Raw genomic sequence first — 22,095 nt, 5'->3', positions numbered from 1 at the left:
ACCCACACTTCTTGTTTAAGACATGTTTGTTCTTGTTTAAGATGTACTTAGTGCTGCTGTGGATGAGGCAGTTGTCGTAGAGAAAAACTATGTGTTTTAAAAAATTATTTTAATAAACTATCTGTGTACTTGGGACCCTCCTACACATATTTGTGCTGCCTACATACAGGTATACAAGAAGTTTCAAAATGTATCATCCTTTGTAATACAGAAAATTTTAAGTTAATCATTATGTTAATGATATGAAGTAGTAGCATTGATAAATTTATAGTTTGATATTTTTATTGGATGTTTGGTGCCTAATGGAAAATATGATAGCAGAATGCTCTGTGAACAAAGGCCTGTTAAACTGATTGCCCATAAAAATGAAAGTGTTTCAATCTATCTCCATTTGCTTATGTTATTTAAGACAGTTATGAAGCAGTATTACATTGCTAAATGAGCTCTTGTGCTTCCCTTAAGGAAGGCTAAAACTTCTTACAGATATTGGGGGACCATCTGTCCAGATCAATAAAAATTTGAAGAACTGGATGTTAATTCAGTTATTGGGGGCAAGAAAAAAATGCCTGTTTCTTAGTGGTGTACATATATATAGTGCTGTATGTACCCATATATAGCCTCCAGATAGCTCTTTGTCTGTTGTTGTATGTAGAACTGACATGTGTTAGTAAATTTTGGAGAGTATAAGCAATTTTAATATATTGCAGTAGCAAAAGCTTTTGATAGTTTACTCTCCTCTTGGCTCATAGTTACCTTAGTTGATCCATTATTTATTTTACAAAAGGCTATTCTGAATCCAAAATTCTTATTTTTTCCTTCTTACAAAAATGAAGTGTTTTTTCCCAAAAGGTTTGCTGAGGAGGTAATTTCTGTTATTTACTATTTGCAGCCAAGATGAAGAAGAACAGGATGGTTTCTCAGAAGCGCAAACTTCCCCTCAGCCAGTGGCGTACGATGATGAAGAGCAAGCCTGGCGCTGCCACGTCAATCAAATGCTGTCAGATACAGATGGATCTTGTGCTGTCTATACATTTCATGTCTTCTCAAGATTGTTTCAGGTCAGTGAATTCTCAGTGTATGATTGCTCATCTGAAATCCCTTCCTCCTACTTCTAAAGCTATTCTTCCCCTTGAAACTCCAAAAGCCACAAGATCATGGTAGCAAGAAGCTTTAGAAAGCAAATCAAAAGCAGACCAGAAAAACACATTGCTAAAGAAGTGTAACATTGTCATACACTGTTTTTCCATAGGGTATCTGCTGTATTCATTGCCTAGGAGTGAACCTGCTCAGAAAACAAACAAAAATTGAGAAAAGCTCAAAAAAAACCAGTTCAGTGTTTCTTGCAAGCTCTTAGTTCAGGTTGTGTCCCTTCTTTTATTTTCTGAACATCACCCAGGTTCTGTGATGATTACAGAATTAATGTCTTTCTCCTGCTTTTTTTGTGGGAGTCATTATTATGGGATCGCAGCATGACAAACATTAATGAATTTATCTTGCACCTGTCTTGTGAGAAAAGGGTTTCTTTCTGCAGAAAAGTAATTGAAACACCATGAGATCCACTGGAGCTGGATGTTTCAAATGCCTCTCTTTAAGTATATTTACCTCACAGATTTGATACCCAACACAAAATGCCTATGGCTTAATTTTTCTGGCTCTCTCCTCCCTCTATGTAGGGGATGAGTTTTTTATATTTTAAAAGTAATGCTTCTTTGCAAAGTCCTATGGGGTAGAAGAAGTATAATTAATCCATTTTATGTACAGGCAATGTGCCAAATGAGCTAAGAGAATATTCAGGACAAGACCTTATGACTCCAGCCCTTTCTTCTATATCTAGTATTAATTTTGTCCCATGTGTATGGGCAGTAACTTAGATGTGAAGAATTCATACTCTTACCTTTCCCATGGAATTACTTGTTTGCACATCTATACCCGTTTTCCGTTTTATATTGAACTAAGTATTTTGCCACAGTGCCATGAAATTCCTGTTACAGATTGTAGATTTTTGTCTTTTTGCTTCATCTAGACATCAGGAATTTGGTTTTTCTGTATTATACCAAAGCTTAGCTGCAGTTGGTTTTTACTTATTCATTCATTTCCTGAAAGTGGTAAAATGAGAGCTCATATTCTCTTGTGTTCATTAAAGAGGGAGCTAGGAAGAAAGATAAAACTTGTCTTAACAGCTGTAAAGTTGGATACTCTGCACAGTAGCAATCCAGTGTTCAAGCAAGGGCAAAAAATGCTCCTGAGGAGTTGTTACTGGGTACAGAGGAGGGTTAAAATGATCAAATGATACTCAGGAGGCGTTGTTTGACTCCTTGTTTGACTGGACTTTTCCATTTTGCCTTCTGGCTCCTTCTTCCTGTGTTTAACTTTGCAGCTCTCTGTATAATCTTTATATAGTTTTATTCTACATGTAACTTCCAGGATTAATGAAACAGTCCATAGCAGAGTGCAGTGTTACGTTAGGCTAAGCTGACAGTCTGCATAATCAAACATGATAAACTCAGGACTGATTTTTGAAGACGGTAGAAACCCTGCGGTGGCAGTTTTGGACACAGATTGTGCTATGCAGGTCACATACTGACTCATAAAAGTCTATAATTTTCTGCAACACAAACACTTGAAAATAAATTGAACTATCTGTACTTCATAAAGACAAATAGTCATCCACCTATACTGAGGATAGAGGCCTAGATGTGATAGGAGTAATTGTCTTTATAGATACTGGCTGGTTTTATTGATTTATTGCATTTTCCAGAGCTAATTTTACATAAATATTCAGAGAAAATTACATACTAGTTTGTCATTTAATGAAAAAATATAATGCAATGGAACTTCGTCATGACGGAAATTTGCTCTGAAATTCTTGCCTAAAAAGCCAAAAGAATAGTAAAACACGTTGTAAGATAAATGTTTTTCTGATTTGATTTCTAGACCATTCAAAGAAAGTTTGTATCTATAACAAATGATTCAGTCAGCTTTCTTGGCGAAAGCCTACAGCGCATTGGAACAAAATTTAGAAGTTCCCTGGAAGTGATGATGTTATGTTCAGAATGTCCCACGGTCTTTGTGGATGCAGAAACGGTAAGAATCTCAAACTTGCACGTTGGAATCTGTCTGCTTAAACATTTCATGTAACATACAAAATGATGTTTTAATATGTGGAAAAAAAAGAAACTCTTTGAAATCAGAAGGGAATTAAAATCTTAAGTGGCCACTATGTATCATAAACACTGGAAACCACAAGTGAGAAATGCATTTTCTCAAAAAACAGACTCCAGCTGTAACAGTGAACAGTAAGGAAACTCACTGATAGTACATATCACTTTAATTCCCTTACTACTCTTCACCTTCCCTGCTTGTTCATATTTATTCTATGTTCTCTGTGCAGGTAAGAAAAAGGGAGACTACTTATCTAGCAGCAACTTTGCCTTTTTATATTACATTGTTTTATGTATATATTCAGTGATGCATGAGAAGAACATTGTTGCTACAGATATACAACGAGAAGACTTTGAATTGTTTGTTGTCATGCAAGTTGAAATCCTGGTTACAATAAATATTAATGCAAGAAGTCAGCTCAATGTTCAGCAGCAGTCAAAAAAACCCCTGTGCTAGAATTATTAAGAAAGGAAACAGCAAAACAGGAAACATCCCTGAATTAATGTACGTATTCCCAGTATACCTACGTCCTGAATTTTGGGGGCAGTTTTGGTCCCCTGCTCTCAGAGCAAAGGTAGTAGCACTGGAAAAGATTAAAGAACAATCACAAGGATGATGAAATATGTACCATGGCTTCCATGTAAAATATGAGTATATGGGCTAGGATTTTTAGCCCTTTAGAAGATAAATCTGTCCACAGATGTCTTATCATGGATAAGTGATAGAAATTATTTTATTTTTGTCTTAATTGATGTTGAGGGTGATCAAATTTAGCTAGCAGTTACTTACAAAACATACAGAACCAAGGTCCTTCATGTGATACGTAATCGAACTCTGAAATGCTGTCACTTTTTATGGTGTCCATGTTTTCAAAAAGCCACTAACGACATCCATGGAAGAAATAGCCCTGGACAGGTCCTTTGAATATGCAGAACAATGTGTTGACAGAGGCTAAGAAAGCTCTCTGGAGCAGGTGGATCACCACAGGTTTGCCCTTTGTTAAACAACTGCCATTAGACATTGTCAGCTGCAGGGCTGGGGTAGATGGATCTTTGGCCTTGACACCCAGTGTGAGACACTTCTCCTGACCTGCTTCTTTTCCCTTGGTACTAAGGAGCAACTCCTTCTTAAGCTTTCACTTAAGAATATGAGGACTAAAAAAGCATGATACAGATAGTGCATTTCAAGGGAATCACCTGTAATGTTTTTTGGTTTTACTTATGCCACTTTAAAAGCAGTAGAAATTTACCAAAGAAATAAATTTCTTTGGGATAAGAAGCCATAAGAAAAGTTGAACTAGTACCTAACTAGAACAGCATGTGTATTTTAAAATAAAAAAGCAAATATACATAAATACAAATATAAAAAGGAATCATAAATATAGCACACAAATACTTATTTGTGTATATGTGTACGTATTAGTGTTGTTACATTGACAAATACTATATAAATAAATCTTTCCTCTCCAAATAATTTAGGTGAAATGAACCTGCTTGTCAGGTTAATTCTCATTGATAAAGTACAGAGCTCTTAATGTGTGCAAGGACAGACCAGCGTGAGGGAGGAAACATGTTAGAGATTTTTATTACAGGAAGTGTCAGGAGAAGGACTAATGAAAAAACCTAAGTGATAATAAAACTGCAGGGAGAAATGGTGGAAGAAAGCTGAGGTAGCAGTCCCTGAGGGAAAAAGAGATTGTGATACCAGAAAAGAGGTAAAAGAGGCAGTCATTAATAGTAGAAGATTCTTCAAATAGACAATGGTTCCTGCTTTGACAAAGTCCTGTTTCTTACAGACTGCAGAAGCCTTTGCTGGTGGTATAGTTTGTATATTGAGAAGAGCAAGTAACCCTCAGTGGATACTCCTTAGGTTGCTACGGGAGCAATCCAGCAGCAGTACCTTTCCTTCCTTCTACAGGCTGTTCTAGTTACACTAGTAGTGTGTGTATCAAATACTGTTCTTCATTATGAAAGATCTAAAAATTGCTTTGAAATCTCTTTTTCACATGTTAACTAGGTACTACTCTTCTTATTTTGGAATCAAAACTGTTGTTCACTGATTTAAGTGGTACAGTTACATGTGTTAATTCACTTACTCAAAGGTGTCACAAGTGACATGTGCCCAGCTAATTCTAATTTGTTTGTTTTTCCAAATGTGAACGTGGGATTCTGTATTATATAATTTAGATATCAGACTGTGCGGATTATAGTCAGATATTACATGATTACAGAGTTAATTGCTTTTATCTTCCAGCTACTGTCTTGTGGCCTGCTAGAAACATTGAAGTTCAGTGTTCTAGAGCTCCAAGAACACTTGGATACCTATAATGTCAAAAGAGAGGCAGCAGAACAGGTGAGTCTCTTGTATTTCGAAACAAAAATATTAGAACCTGCTCATCAAGAAAATGTTGCAGGTCCTTATCTCTCATCACAGGTATCTAAAGGTAAACTGTGGGAAAACACTTCTAAAATAAAATCCTGTTTCCTTTTCTTACTACTATGCTATGTGTATTATCTGAACCTGAGGGTTTTTTTTTTTACATGTAATTCATTTTTGTTGCACGTATTTTGGAAACTGATTTTTAATATATAACACTGCACAAATCCACTAACAGTGGGAAAAGCACATTCCTAATTTAAAAGTCCTCTTTTAAAAATACTCAAATATTTCTAACATTAAGATCAATAAATAATGGATTTTTTAAATTTATGTTCTGCTTATTTTATTAGACTAGAGATTCACCTTCAGATTAAGACATTTACAGATAACTATCTATATGGGAATTAAGTGCATTAACACCCTTATTCAAGAATCAGGTCAATACAATAAAAGGAATCAAGAAAGCAATGCATTTATCCTAATACAGATACTGGCTTGTTTAACTGAATAATTCTTTAGACTTCTTTTTGGTGACTGAATCTCCACCAACAGCAATGGGGGTTATACAGCTGTGTCACACAGACTCAAATTCAGGGCTCATCTTACAGCTGGATCTCATTGAGGCTGATATTTATGTGTTGTTGAATAATGCAGTTTACTTTCCAAGGTATATGTTAGTGGTTATATCCTTTTTCTGAAGAAATGCAGTTTAGAAGTTGAAAATTTCTGTAGCAAGGGTTTGTATATTTGCTTTTGTGAACCTGTGTGTGAAGTTCAGAAAGTAAGATACTAACTTCAGTAAACTGAAACAGGTAAGATTTGTATTTCAAGATCCAAAAGAAGACATGGATCTACAATCAGTTTTGCAAAGAGAGGGAGAGAGAGAATATATGGGGTTTTTGTTCTAGAGAGATGATGATTTCTAGGAAAATTGAACATGCTGAATTTTACTGATCTCAGCAGCCTGTGAAGCCATGACAATGGCGGTATAGACAAGTGTGAGTGATGCAAAAGAGAACCAGAATTCAAGCCATGATGCCTTGGCAGGGCTGTATTTTGCAGCACAAGTGGCTCCATGTTTCTTAATCATGCTGAGTTTATTAGGAAATTATGGCCTTTGCCTTGCAAAGATTGCTGACAGCTCATCTGTTGAATAGACTAGACATGCACTTTTTTGTGGAAAGGATCTCAAAAGACGTGTGGTTTCCTCTAAGCCAGTGCTAAAGTATGCCACGCAGCACTGTTAATGTAGATAAACTCTTGGTAGGATCCAGGCCAGCATTTCTGCTAAAGAGTTGCTGCACTTGTTTGCCCTGCTCTGTGGTAATAACAATTTATTTGGTCTAATATAACGAGCTGCATTCTGCCATGTAGGCTTAATCAGAAACAAAGTGCTCATCTAATGACTTAAGATTATTTTACTCAATGTAATATTTAATGTCTGGCAATCTCCAATGCATAATGCTATCAGCACTCCTATGAGAGCATAATGTATTTCATTCCTCCTTTTAGAGAGCAGCACTGAGGCACAGAGGGTGATTTGCCCGCTGGTCATACAGGAAGATTTATGACAGGGTAAAAAGGGACTCGTGTGTGTGTGTAATTAGAACAATGACTATCCAAACATGGAGGAATTTTACATCAGCTCCCCATTTAACCTAGTTTATCACAGCAGTAACCAATGGTATTGTTTTGTTGATTTGTGAAAATATAACAAGCTAGAATTACATCCCTTTCAGATGGCCACGAATTCACGAAATGTTTTTTTAGCTAATTTTGCACTGCCACGTTTCATATTGACATAAATCCATGCTGGATATTAAGAACTTCTTTGTGTTTTATTTTACTAGGTAAACAAATAAAAATATCAGTTTGATGGCCTCTGTCATTATATCATAGTGAAGGAGTTGTTTTTTCTGTCATAAGGGAGTCCAGTAACATGTTTCTGTGGTCAGCCTGTCTTCTGCCACAGATTTGTGAGTGACTGGAGCAGGACAAAGGTTCACAGGGTTAAAGGAATTGTTCTGAAGCAACTGAGAGCATTTTGTCGGGGTTTTATTTTTATTTAATCATTTATGAATAAAAAGAAGCAGTACTAATAAGCAAGAAACATTTAGCTTTGACCAGTCATCTCTGACTCTTGATAGCATGTCATTTAGACAATTTACTGCGTTAAGTGGTTATTGAGCATGTTAATTTAGAAGTAGTGACTATCTCAGATAATTTACTTTTCTAAAACTTCTTTAGAAGTATTTCTTTAGCTGTTTACCCTCTTTTTCTATGGTGTATTGTATATTAAATGTAAACTAAGAATCTTCTAAGCTACTTCTTAGATATGTTTTATTCTTTTCTTACTCTGTCCTCTTGAACAGAGTATAGGGAATGATTGAACAAGACTTCCTCAAGTAAAATCTGAATTTCTGTTGTTGCATACAGTTCTGCTATGTATCCTATTAAATCTGAAAGTATTAAGGCAAAATACTTAATCAGCTTAATGGAGACCCTTGCTTTTTTCATAGAAACACGCAGAAAAATTATCAAATTAACTGGTTGGGCTGTTGTATAATAAAGTCAATAAAAATTAACAGATATTTAAATAAATGTAATTTGCATGTTAATCTGGTGTCCTCTAGAATTAACCACTAGAAAAATCTGTATGTTCATTTCTGTAATGAAAAACGGTTGTTTAAACTTTATCCTAATAGATGATGTTTGTCACTCTCAGTGCTGTGTGGTATACAAGCATTCACCTGAATCAGATTGACAAAGTGAAGGCTTGGGCTGCAGTTGCTTGAAACTCTTGCCTATGCACCAAGATAAGACAGAAAGGTACCTATAGTATAGGGAGTTTACCATGTCTGTTAAGGGTTTAATCTGGCAAACCAACCTGTGCTATGACCAAGACCAGCCCCAGATTTCCCTGTGTTATGCTCCTATGTAGGAGATAGATGGAGAAAACAGGAATTGATAAAGAGCAAACACATAAAGAAGGTTATTCTATCACACTATTCAAAAAAAAAAAAAATTAGATCTTTCTACCATGCTGAACATATATTCTGTAAAAATTCTTAGCAAATTAATTTTGTCACCTTTTTGGAGCTATTGTTCTATTTTCTTGCAAGGAGACTGCTTGGACTTCATCTGTGTATTAGGGACAAAGACACTGAATCAGATAAATGTAATAGAAAATACAAGCTTATAGACACAGCATTCTAGGCACACCCTTTATTCACACTGGTTCTAAGATTTACAAAAAGATCTTAAAAGGGCAGCGTGTGAAAATAAATACTAGCTGCCCAATTGCTGATCTGTTTGTTCCAGTGCAAACCTATTCCATCATTCCTGATGGATGCTGTCTGATAAAAAGAAAAATGAGATTTGCTCTGGATGTTGGTATCCATGTCACTAATTGAAACTGACACTGCGATGTTCAGAGAATTCCATTTCTCCTCTTGATGAGCACACAGGCCTAGTTAATTCACTAAGTAACCTTTATTAAATTGAGCAGATGGGAAATCACATTTTTCTTTTTCTTGCATCAGACAGAGGTTAGAAAAAGGTCACCAAGATTCCCTCTGAGATTCAAAATACCAAACACATGCAGTAGGCTAAATTATTCTTCCTTGGATGTATAGAGCCTATTCTTCATTTCAGAAGATATTATGCACTTTCTCTCAACACGATGCATTCCCATTTCAGTAATACCCATGCTTGCAGTTGTTTGTACTGTACAGAAAAATATGCTGGGCCCTGTGTCAATGGGATGATCAGGTTGTATTGTCCAAAAAGAACATACTTGATTCTGTAAATGCTTTGTAGTAACACAGATACTCGTGTGAATGCCAGTACCCATGGAGGTTATTTTTTGAGAAATTTGCATGGTTGGTTTAAGGGTAGAGAAAGAGACTGCCCACTGAAATTAATAAACTTGTTGTCTGCTATAGGAACTGGAGTTAAGTACAGCCCTGAGTGGGACCTGCAGGTTTGCATTGTGTAGTGCAAGAATACTTCATCTCCTTGGCTTGTATGAATGGGAGGTGATGCTAAACTCCTGCTGGAGAATTTTGGTTTTTTTGTTCCATTCTGTAAACCTGCATTTACATCTACTTACACAGGAGAACTCTATTTCCTTCTGTTTCTAAAGTAGTCCCAAGAAATGTAACAGGCTTATTCTCTAATGTGAATTAGTAGTATATTTTAAAGGCTGATAAATCACGTTGGTGTAAACCTTGTGCCGGAAGTAAAGAGAGGGATGTTTCTGCTTCCACCCTCTCACACATTTTCCTGTAACAGTATCAATTCAATCATGGGTTAGTATTTATGCTGAAGTGTACTGTCTCCGTCTTGGGTAATGAAGGCTACAGGAAAATTACAACACAAGGGACACAATAAAGGCTACAAAGTGATTTATCAGAGTGGATACTGCAAACAACATTGGTAAACAACTGATTTCATATCACAGTTTCTTATGTTACCCGAGATTGTACAAGACAAAGTGTCTTAAGCAGTTTTAGCACAGTCTTCAGTTTGCTCTGTTTCAGAAGATTTTTAATCTTGTTTATATTTATTTTGCAGTGGCTAGAAGACTGCAAAAGGACATTTGGTACTGATGATGGTATTCATGGGACTAACACAGATGCCCAGGTAGGTGTATGTCATTTATGAGTCTCAGGATATGAGATTAAAAATCATCTTTATGACACAAAAATTCTAATACTTGTAGAGAGATTAAAAATGTATGAAAAGCTTTTCATTTCAGTTATCATCCTATCTTTTGGAAACTCAGAGTCTCATGAAGTGGTAATAAGAATGGGTCTTCTTAATAAAAGCTGGCAATCTGTCTTGGGTTCTAGACTTAATAACATTGAGTAGATAAGCAGACTAGATACCATCTGTGTACCAGCAAGTCAGCTTTTCTGCTGCTGTTTCTAGAAGAAAAAAAGATTAATATTCTGGTTATATGCTCAGATACATTGTCTACTCAAAAACTTCTGTTGAATTTAATATAGTTAGTACTATAGAACTACGTAAGACCTTTCTGGAGCCAATTTGGGTGAGAAGGAACAGGGAGTAAAGTAGCAGTATAGCAGAAAGCTCATAAAACACTTCTGTCAAAATATTATCTAACAATAGGTTAAGTAACCATTAATATTAGTTGAATATTTTGTATGTATTTGCATGGCATCATCCATGTTTAATACTACTAATTGCTATAGTAAGTGATAGCTTTTCCCCAAATGGACTAGGACTGGGGTTTTTTTAAAACAGAATAGATACATAATACTGATACGGTAAAAAAAGAAAATCCAAAACCCGACATTAGCAGGTACCAGGAATCTGCCATCTGAAGCACAGTGGTAAGGACAGTGAAAGATGTAAGAGAGTACTGCAGGTGGCAGATGAACTTACCTTTTCACAGTGACAGTTTGACAAAAACCTCAAATCCAAGCTGAGAAAGGAGGAATTTTATTTCTTTTATTCAATTGAACTATTCATTGATGCACTTGGTCATGTTTCTGCTGCTGAAGATGTAGTCTTCAGGAACAGAAATGTCTGCTGTATCTTTGGACTATTTCTTCTTTTATACAGTTTTCTTTTGCTGTTCTTCATATATATATATACATACATGTTTGGGGTTTTTTAATTCAATCACAAAATGTGCCTCAGTTTCTAGAGCAGTGAACATCTGATAATATACTGTTAATTTTTATACTGCACTGAAGTTGCACATTAAAAAAAAAAATTGTGGATAATCTTAGCTAATATAAAACCAGCAAAATAATGTGCTACCATTTGGAAGGACTTTTGTCTTGCCTATGAACACATACTTTAGTGTATTTTACACTAAGTATACATGTTTGTATACTGACTGGTATGTCTTTAGAAATAGATATAACAACAATTACTATTACAATACAGTACATGCTGTATATATTAATAAAAAAATTTATGTATTTCAGTTCATACTTACAATTTGGTTTACATACACCAAGAAACTGTTCTAACATTTAGCTGTTAGAACAGAACCATTCTTGTCATGAACGTGTTACTGTTCCTACTGTATAGCTGGGGGAACTAAGAAATGGAAGACAAGCAACATGCAGGCTTTCAAATAGCTTGTACAGAGAGAATCCATGATTCCCCAGCAAGGCAGTTTGGCCTATCTTCTCTGTTTCTGCAAGGCTTGAAGATAGCCTCTGAAAAGGAGTTTGTGACCAATCACACTGATGATTATTTGTGGGGACCTGTTTTGATTTTGGTTTTTAATCCTACCCTGTGAGGGAGGTGTGCTGGTAATTCTTCAAAAGTCCTTGTAAATGGAATGTGGGGCTGCTAAGTCTAAGCAGTCAACCAGTTAATGCTAAAAATGTGTGTTATCTTGCTCAGGAAAACAGATATTTTTCATTCACTAACACAAATAAGATTTTCTTACTAATTTTTAGCACTGTGGTCCATACAGCTAAGAAAGAGCAAGATTAATTCTGTTCTGGCTTGTGCTTTGCCAGCAGACTTGCAAGTAAATCCAATTATTCAGTTCTGGCTATTAGCACAAGCAAGCCTGAAAGAATGCATCTGGATTCTGGCTAGACTGTTTCTACAGGACAGGCAGGTAGAAATATCAGATTATTTCTCAAGTAAGCATGTATGTGAAAGACACTGAAGCAGTACAAAGCCATTTTTAAAAGAAAACCTCTCTTGAATTTTTAAAAGGTAGCTATCAAGGTGTGATTTGGGGGAAAGAGATTAATTATGGCTTACAGTAATAATGAGACTTGGCTTTAAGACCACTACTACTTAATGACTAAAATTATTAAATAGTCAACCCTGCCATTTCTCAAAATCTGATTCTCTGTGCTTCATTGAAGTGAGTCATTGAATGCATGTTAAATTCTGCAGTTCAAGATCTTATGTCTTCAGTGTTCTGTGGATCAGAAGTTTTCACTTACAAATAATTGTGCTGTGTATATAATAGCACAGAGTGCAGAACAAAAACATGCAGTGCAACAAAAACATGCAGTGTTTATAACCTGTGAAGCACACAGTATGTAGCTTACCATAACATCGTGTACAGCTATGTGCTTAGAAAAGCTCAGCTGCTTCTGTCTGTTGGGAGTCAGACATCTTCATATGTTTTGCTCTCAGGCACATGGTGTGATTCCAATGGGGTTGTTCTGTGCAGGGCCAGGAGTTGGGCTTAAGTGATCCTTGTAGAACCCTTCCAACTCAGGATATTCTATGATTCTGTGATCTGGTTTGCTATGACCACTGTACGTGCCTAAGTGCCATCAATACGCTTAGTGCTGTACAAAGCACAGGAGTGGTGAAGTTCATGTTCCTAGTCTGACAAATATATTTTCTGGCTATTTCTCTCCCTATTCCTCTTCCCCAAACATTTTTTTTTAAATGGCTTGTAAAAACCAAGTGCAATTACATTACAGAAATCTCTCAGAGGTATTGAGAATTGAGTTTAGCAAACCCAAGAATTTCTAAACTGATTCAGAATCCAAATTAACCTTGCATCTCCAATTTTAAAACGCAATATTTTTGCTTAAATTGTTGTCATACAGAACAAGTAAGAAGCATTGTACAGATGTTCAGACCTAAGTGTCCTTGATTTTGATTACCTTAAATTTGTGCACCCTTCAGACTACACAAGGTATAAAGACCAGACAGGGTTGTAAGAGTGTTACTGATGCTGTGGGACAACAAAGCCAATATTGTCTATCTTTAGTTATAGCAGCAAGTAATTTTACACCAAATTCAGCCTGTTAATTTTTTTTTTTTACATTCAGGATATATTTGGAGCATGTTACTTGTATTTCTTCCTCCATTTTACCTGGGACATCTTTTACCCTAATTAAGATTATTTCCTACACTAATTCTTGCTCTTTTTTCTTTCTTTGTATTTTTGTGACCTGCTCATCTTCTTGCTTAGCAAATGGAAATTCTAGCAGTAAGTGACAGTTCTTGATTTATCAAATACTTAACCAAGCCAGTCACCAAACTAGTCTCCATCTGTCTTGTCCATTTGTGAAATAATGATGTCTTGTCCTAGACTATTACAGAAATGCTGTGTGCTTCAGTTTTGCATCATCTAACCCATTAGACTGTTGGTCCTTTGTAGATAATAGGATCCTGTAGTTAGTAGAATGTTATAAAGATTATTCCATTAGCACTAGCTTTTATGTCTGTATGTGAAGCAGTATTAACACTGTCTGCACTTCTGACCAGTGTTTTAGAGGCATAAAAATGGAAGCAAGACAGTGTGTAAGTTAATACTGCTATTTCATTTGCTTAAGAATATATAATGTGTTATTTTCTAAAGAAGAATAAGGGCTACCTTTTATAAAGAAAACATTTTTCTTGCCTCCAGGAATGGAATTATTTTCCTCCTACTCTGTCAGGCAGTGTAAGCTAAGGGCCAGGTTATATACTGTGCTTACAATATAAATATTAATGTTTATGAAAGATCCTATACTTATGGACCACAACTGCTTCTTTTGGATATTAGATCTTGAATTTAAAACAGTAAAATATCAACAATAAAAGTAAGTGATCTATGAAACTCTTACCTTGTTTTTGAGACATGAAATCTTTAAATGTTCCAGACATTTCAAAATGCCTTTTGAATCACTTCACATCCCACTCCACCCCCCTTCTTGGAAATGTAACTTATTAAAAAGTGAACTTTAAATCTATGTAAGATGCTACTTGTAAATCTAGAACTGAATGAAGCTTTCACCTGCTTTTCATTAGCTTACTGTATGTTAGCTTCTGAATATTTTTGGCATTTTCTTTAGTAACCAAATTAACTACTTTTAATTTTGCACACTCTGTACTGAAGAAGTTGTGATTTATTGTCTCTTGTACTGGAAGAGGTTTGCAGTTCCTGAATATAATAGTGTTGTTTATATTTGTAGGAGTTGGAGTTGTGTCGGAGGCTATACAAGTTGCATTTCCAGTTGCTGCTTCTCTTCCAAGCCTATTGCAAACTCATCAGTCAAGTAAAAACAATCAAGAAAGAAGCAGAGGTAATGAAAACCATGCCACTCAGCTAGTAATGTTGACATTTTAAAAGCAGACAATTTAAAATACATTTTGATAATGCTTTCATCAGTGGGATATCTTTTTAGAAACTCGACGAGGGTTCCAGCTGTTTTATAGCCAATTAATAAAATATTTAAGTAGAGCTTACAAGAATTCCCTGAGATGTTCAATTACCTGTGTTGATTTTTGTACAGCTTGAAAGCTCTTTAAAAAAAGACAAGAATGTAGGGAGTCCAGTGATGAGGATTTTAAATATTTCAGTAGCACTCCTGGTGCATTCTAATCAAGCTACAATCAAGGCACATCAACTCCACTCAACGGAGCTCTGTGGTGAAAGCCCCTTTCCATCGACCTGGTGTTTCCTATAACAAACATCATCGCTTGCTACCAACTGATTCATTTAACTGTCATTTCAGCCACCATTCAATTACTCTGCAACCTTAGTCCCCATCCTAAACAGTTAGTGCATTCTAGACCTCTTATGCCTGATTTTTAGTTGTAGTAACTTCAGAAGTAAAACGTGTCTTTCAGTGTGCACATGTAGTACATACATGCTGTTAATCGAGTTGCGTGCATTATGATATTAATAATGTCTTCTGTAAGTTCTCCCCTGGGTCTGGAATGCAATAAACGGGGGTAGCAGAAAAAAAAAACTAGGTCTTGCTTGATATAGAAGGGAGGAACATGAAACACCTTAGTGAAAGTCTTTGGTTTATGAGTAGCTTCAGAAAAAAACTGAGCATGTTCCTCACTTGTATTTCCAGATTTTTGTAGAGGCTGCAAATAAGTTTGTGTTTGAAGAATGTTGTGGAAGGTTGGCATCACATCAGTCCCACTTCTTGCCTAAGTTACTCAGATGCAGAATCATGTTCTGCCTTGTGTTTTACTCAGGCCTTGCAGCTAAAGCCAAAGATAATATTATATACACTGGCTGTGCTACTGTGCTGGGTTACCAGTCTTCCATATATTTTCCTTCGTATTTAAGATGTCTTTATAATGGCACCATTGCTGTCATACTTTTCTGAAATGTTTAATTCTTTTTGTCAGTTCGTTATTGAGTAATGTGGGGAGAAAATAAATTTACTTTTTGAATTAAATTTTAAAGGAACTAAGATGGAAACTTCATCGGGGAAAGCCCAAATACTTGACATGCATGCTTGGGCCATTAAATTAACTGTATACTTAAGCAACTGCAGAAAATATTTGGGTGTTCTTTTTCTATTTCTCATTATTGCATTGAGGAGGAAAAATAAAAATCTGATCTTCTGAAAATTAATTTGGCTGAAAACATATTTAAACTAGAAAAGATAACTTATACCTGTTTTAGGTAATAAACATGTCTGAAGAACTTGCTCTTTTGGAGAGCTGCCTGAAAGAGGCCGAGGCGGTGTCTGACAGTGGTATCGAAGAAATTGAAATTGCAGAGGCTTCCCAAGCTAGCACAGAAACAGCTATTCACTCTCTCATTGAATCCCTGAGAAACAAGGAGTTTGTGTCAGCTGTGGCACAGGTCAAGGCTTTCAGGTAAGTTTTTAAGGATTGCTTTTAAATCTTGAGTTTCTTAATAGACCTTCTAAAATTAAAAACAGAGATAGGCACTATTCCTTTTTTCTTCAGTTCTTGCTGGATGTCCTTGTAGAAAAGGACAAATGCTGTTGCTTCATTACAGCTTGTCTTTTTCTTAAAATAATTTAAAAAAATAAAAATCTGTTCTAGTAGTACTTGTTCTTTAGAATTTGCCTCTGAGAAATGATACTGTTACGTACCTGGACTATGGAAGAAACATTTCTCTATGTCTTTTGTTCAAATATCTGCTTAAAGAACAAAAATACTTAAACTTTTGATTTTTAAATCGAAATTGCATGTTATTTTCTCTTGCATTTTCCTGTCCTCTGTTCAAATGTCTGTTTAAAGAACATTTGAACATTTAAATTTTTTTTAATGTTTAAATCCAAACGGTGTGTTTACAGATCTATTTGGCCCCACGACATCTTTGGCAGTTCTGAAGATGACCCAGTTCAGACATTGCTGCACATCTATTTCCGTCATCAGACACTTGGCCAAACGGGCAGCTTTGCAGTAGTAGGCTCCAACCAAGATATGTCTGAAGCCAGCTCAAAACTGATGGAACTTAATCTAGAAATTCGAGAGTCTCTCCGTATGGTGCAATCCTGTCAGCTTCTAGGGAAGATCAAACCAGGAATAAATCTTGTCACCACTGGATTCTGAATAACTGTCATTTAGAAAAGAACTGATGATGAAGACACTTCAGACTATTATTGAGCACCTTTCACAAAAAAAAAAACAAAAACAAACCTCCAGCAATCTTGACAACCAACACACTTTTATCACAGCAAGAAACTCTTCATCAGAAGTAAAACCCTGAAAATTGAAGTGAACATCCTACTTGACTGCTCTTTCTACACAGCAGCCTGTGTGGCAGTAGTATTTTTTTATTAAATTTATGTATAAAAACTACATGAAAGGAAAAGGGCTTAAATGTAATGCATACCATATGCATTATTTTCTGTTGTAACAGAACTATAAATGATGTTTGCAGTAACAGCCTCTACAGGTTGAATCAGTATCGCAGGTGGGATGAGGCTAAAATCAAGGCTCATTTATTTTGGCTGAAGACCTGCAAGGCTTCCTGGCTTTCCAGCAGTAGTAGATAAAATCATCAACACCTAATGAGACACTTAGCAACGTCATGAAGAATGTGCAGTCAAACATGAGTAGAATGACAAATGACTGCAAAAAACATTGACTTCTCGGTGTTTTATTTGCTTTTGTTGTCTGTAATAAGGAAATGATGTGTGTAAGTTAGAATGTATGGCTATGTGACAGTTGTTTTTTGAAGGTGTGGATGATTGTTAAATAAGGTCCCAGAGCATGCTTAAAAGAGCTGCAAGATTATTTTTGAAGAAATTTTATTTTATTAGATCTAATCCTCATAGTGTGTAAATGTTAGGACATTTAATAATATTTTAAACTGGGATTTCCCAGTGATTCTAAAAGAAATAATATATCTGTTAACTTTATTGGAATGCTGCTCAGTTCTCTGACCAGTGCTTATGTTACAAATATTGATAACAACTAACCAAAAAGTAGCTGCCTGCAGAGACTTTAAAAATGTATATTAAAGATATATGCTGCCCATCAGCAATTCTCATTAGAAGTTAACTTATTTTATTCTGTATATATTCTAGAAACTGTATAGTGCAAAACCAGTATTTTTCTTGTAAATTTGTGCAATGCACTGTTAAAACAGTAGGTGTATAAAGCTATGAGGAGAAGGGGCGTTCCCTGGTAGTCACATGCAGTACTTGCAGTCTGAGTAGCCTGCAGGGTTTGAAGAGTTTGAATGCACATATATGCATCTTCATGACTCAACTGAAGCCTAAGGAATTGGGACTATATAGAGAAAAAAACAAACAAACAACCAAAAATAAACCCTGACTACTAAAACATGCAAACAGGCAATATACTCATAGTTCAGTGTCAAACTGGATTCTGTTGAAACCTATAGCATTTTGTAGGAAAAAAAAAAAGCAGAAGAAAAAAAAAACAGAAAAAAAGAATGTAGTCCCACAATTCCTGTGATTTGAAAGGAACACCCAGTATTTTTATATACATCTCTTACCCACTGTGATTTTTTTTAATGGGCTCTAATTCCAGAGTTTAGAATGTAGAATTGAAATTCTTAGCTCTGCCTTTTTGGGGGAATTAGGCTCCACTAGAAATGTAATTATGCTGAAATGCATTAATTGAAGGCACTGTGCACACTGTTGGACTGCTGACAGTAGTTATGTTATCCTAACAAGTTCTGTAACTGGTCAAGGCACATCCATATTCACTGTATTTTTTTTCCCTGTCCCTGATAAAATTGAATTATTTTGATGGTTTTGTGGTACTGTAGCTGGTGTTCTTAATTATTTAACTAGTATTTACCGGGGGTAAGTAGTTTTATTTAGGGGTGCATTACACTTTTATTTACATCATCTTTTACCAGCTTTTTTTGTAAAAATAAAAGACATTGTATCTGTCATTTTGTGTATTTTTACAAGCTAGAGTTTAAATACTTTAGCTATACAGATTAAACACTGACAGCAGAGGCCTGGGTGCCCTGAAGTAATTTTTTTCCTCTTATGTCCTGTCATTGCAGCAGCATTTTTCCTAGGCATCTTCTGAAGCTGCTGATGGATTTATCATGAAACTCAAACCTGAATTCATATATGTAATTCCTTATGTTATACATCTCCTTTCATTTATAATGGCTAGTGGAACCTGCCCTATGGAACAGAACCATGTTAGGGTGTCTTTTGGTATTGCTTTAATTTCATGAAGCTTTTCAAAAAGTATTCCTCAACTACTGCATGAGCTGTTACCCTGCATTACCTGGTGCCAGGTCTGTGCCAAATCTGAAGCTATGGTAAAGCTGTCTAGAAATAAGCAAAACATCAGACACCTCATGTAAGATGCAGAAAATACAGCACTGACTGAGCTAACGTGTGCAACAGAATCCCTTAATGAAAAAGCTGTACGGGGCAAGTTCAGGATAGCTTTGAAGAACTGGCAGTATGAAGGCTGTTCCTTTCCACTTGGCATTATCACATAGGCCAGGAGTAGCTTTCCTTCTCCCTGCTGAGTCTAGGAATCAGTGCCCACAGTCAGTGTGTGCTGCCATGGACATGACATGGCAGTAAAGCTGAAAAGGAACTAGAAAGTACAGAATTGTACTTTGGCAGCAGCAGTAAAAGCATTAACATATTGATGTAAGAGGGATGACACATAGAATTACTCTGGAACTGCAGAATGCTACAGGATTAAGGAAGGCTTGTTTAATATGGCTGGCTTTGTCCCCCCCCAGCCACAGAGCCTTGTAGTAGCTGATGAAAGCAGGGGTGGCTCCTTGCTGCTGCCTACCACTTGGAGCCTTCATCAGCTCTTTGCTTGATCAGTTGCTGCTGAAGCACAACATCCAGTTCACATCAGCTAGGCCTGTTCTACATCTTACCAAGCAGGACCAACTGCTGCTTTGACTGTAGTTCATGGAGATGACAGCCCTTAAGTTGTACTAAATATCACTTTGGGTTAGTTCTGATAATCACATAAGAGTCACCATATTCACAGAAGTAATCCTCAAAGCAATATTTTGTGAGGATTCTTGTATAAATCAGAAGCATTCAACTGCTCATATTGCCATGACTTCAATACTGACATGGCACAGGGCTTCAGTTCTCTGACTCATTACCAAGGTGCACAGACTCATCGCAGTTTCTCACCACACACATCGGGAACAGACTACAGCCATTAGAATGGGAAGGCACACAGGAAAACATTGAAGAACATCCTTGGAGGGGAATAAGCTCAGAAATAAAGACATCCCAGATCAGAGCTACAACTGCCAACTGAGGCAGTGTGGCCAGGTGGCTGCAGAGAGGGCCCCAGGTGCATTCCTGAAGCTGGAAGCTTGCCACTGCTCATCACAGTGACTACAGGTGAGTACAAGGCACATGAATCTACAAGAGAACACTGCCCAGCTGGAGGGGTGCTTTTCAAATTGAACAGGGCAAGGATGGAACTTGCTGTGAAAGTCTGAGTGAGCTGGTAAAACAAGGGATATTTCCTTTTACTGTTGATACATGGAAAAACACTTCAGGTAGAAGCATGAAATAGAACCATGCTCTGCTCTGGAGGCAGGAGGTCTGCTTGTTCCCAGAATGCCTCACACTGCTATAATAATGAGTGCAGTACAAATAAATAAAATTACTTAGCAATAAATTGACACTGAGGCATTAAGCCTACTGCAGTAGGTTCAAGGGGCATATTGAAATAAGGCAGGAATTTACAGCAAGATTAGTTAAGCATATAGGATTAACACTCACTGCCCCTCAAACCAGGCATGTTGATAAAAAGGATATTGTTCGTCTAGATTGCCACACAGTTTCTACTTAGGGATACAAGAGTACCTGGCACTAAAACTGTTCTACAGCATGAGCTAAGACTGGTTCTCCCTTTAGCCTTTAATAGGCTGGTCCCTCAAGTAAGCTGGGTACAGGTGTAGGTAAAGTGTGTTACAGCCAATATAAAAATCCCTCTTTTCAAAGAAAAGCTACCTCAAGAGTTCTGCAAAAGGCTTAGTGCATTATTATGCTCAATTTCAAAATTAACTGTGTCAGTAGCATTCTCAGAAAATTATGTTTTCCTCTATGTTTACCCAGCTCCACAGCTAAAAGGTAGACTGGGGTGGTGGTGTAGGTTTTACTAGCTTGTGAATCTGCTCAGATGGTGATGCTGTGCTTAGTCCGAGTCAGCTTGTAACGCTTTGCTGAAGCATGGTGTTCTGATAGAGGACACCACTACTGAGAGTATCGTGTGCAAGTAACCAGTGCTGGTTCTGCCTTTACTACCAAACACTAGAAGTATAATTCCTAACTGCAAAACCAACCCAGAAAAGTGTGGAGTTCAGTCCTTCCCTGATGGCAGGCATCTAAACTATAACTAGATCAAACTCTTCAAGTATAACCCACTAAGTGCACAGCTCTTGCACTTCATCTGCAGGTTGAAGAGGAAGCCAAGCAGATGCAGTATTGTACCTTGCTCCTCTGAAGTGTCCCTTCTCTCCATAACCTTGTGCAAGTAAGATGAGAACACATTTACCAAGAGACCATCACCATAACATCAGTGGCTCCCTCAGCATTTTGTGAGAACCATCCCTGAAAAGCTTTCTTTGGCTTTTGTCTACAGACAAGAGCACCAACTTAGCTAAATGCAGATCAGCTGTACCAGTAGAAGTGATTCCATACTTACACAGCATGTCTCAATCATTTTCTAGTGATGACAAACAGGTGCAGGATACTTGGTACATCGAATAGAGGTATGCAAAGTGAATCCTGTTAGGTATTTTGTTCATGAACGATGGTCTACTACCTACTGCAGATATCAATTTGATGTTAACTTCAAGTGTTTGATTAGTTCAAGAGCAGGAGCAGTAACAGAAACCCCTTCCACCCAAGAGTCTACAAGGTCCTGAGTCAGTTGCTTCCAAGGCCATCACTGATTTACAATACATCTCTAGGCTTGTCATCTATGCAATTTACAGAATTTACAATATGCACCCTTAGAGCTGGGCACAAACCCACCTGATCATTCCAGTGTGCTTTGCAATACTTTTATTTTCATACTTTCCTAGCTACATCCCACCAAGTACCTTCAACAATACCAACAAAAACAACAAAAACATCTGCTCTACTTGCAGTTTTCTAGAAGAGCCCTAAACAAAAAAACAAAAAACCCCATCCCATTCAGATGATGTATTTGAAACTGAATGTGCTATCGCAGGAGAGGCGTTTCCCTTTGCATCTCCCACAGAGGTCCTGGCGGTGGGGCCTCTTGGGATCCACGTGGCGCATCTTCACAGGGCAGGTGCACCGCGTCTGCTTGCAGCTCTGAGGGAGAAAGCGGCGGTCGGCGGGGGCGGCCGAGCCCGGGAGTGGCCGGGCT

At 36.9% G+C, this 22,095-nt stretch overlaps 1 protein-coding gene across 15 annotated transcripts in view; it reads left to right on the top strand.

The window, feature by feature from the left end:
* Positions 1 to 18,637, top strand: part of FRYL (FRY like transcription coactivator) — a 170,046-nt gene extending 151,409 nt beyond the window's left edge. For 10 of the 15 annotated variants that reach the window (XM_017744378.1, XM_017744377.1, XM_017744379.1 and 7 more), the window contains 8 exons: positions 890 to 1,058; positions 2,935 to 3,084; positions 5,416 to 5,514; positions 10,117 to 10,185; positions 13,478 to 13,495; positions 14,463 to 14,573; positions 15,917 to 16,113; positions 16,560 to 18,637. In XM_017744378.1, the coding sequence (XP_017599867.1) occupies positions 890 to 1,058; positions 2,935 to 3,084; positions 5,416 to 5,514; positions 10,117 to 10,185; positions 13,478 to 13,495; positions 14,463 to 14,573; positions 15,917 to 16,113; positions 16,560 to 16,818 (1,072 nt within the window). In that variant the 3' untranslated portion in view covers positions 16,819 to 18,637. The remainder of the gene's footprint in view (positions 1 to 889; positions 1,059 to 2,934; positions 3,085 to 5,415; positions 5,515 to 10,116; positions 10,186 to 13,477; positions 13,496 to 14,462; positions 14,574 to 15,916; positions 16,114 to 16,559) is intronic. The other 5 variants (XM_017744376.1, XM_017744380.1, XM_017744381.1 and 2 more) reach the window with 1 other exon arrangement.
* The last annotated feature ends 3,458 nt before the right edge of the window (positions 18,638 to 22,095 follow it).

Source organism: Corvus brachyrhynchos, unplaced genomic scaffold (assembly GCF_000691975.1).
Source record: "Corvus brachyrhynchos isolate BGI_N302 unplaced genomic scaffold, ASM69197v1 scaffold17, whole genome shotgun sequence".
NCBI lineage: Eukaryota > Metazoa > Chordata > Aves > Passeriformes > Corvidae > Corvus > Corvus brachyrhynchos.
Note: the sequence above shows the minus strand (reverse complement) of the source record. Positions and strands in the feature narration are given on the sequence as shown.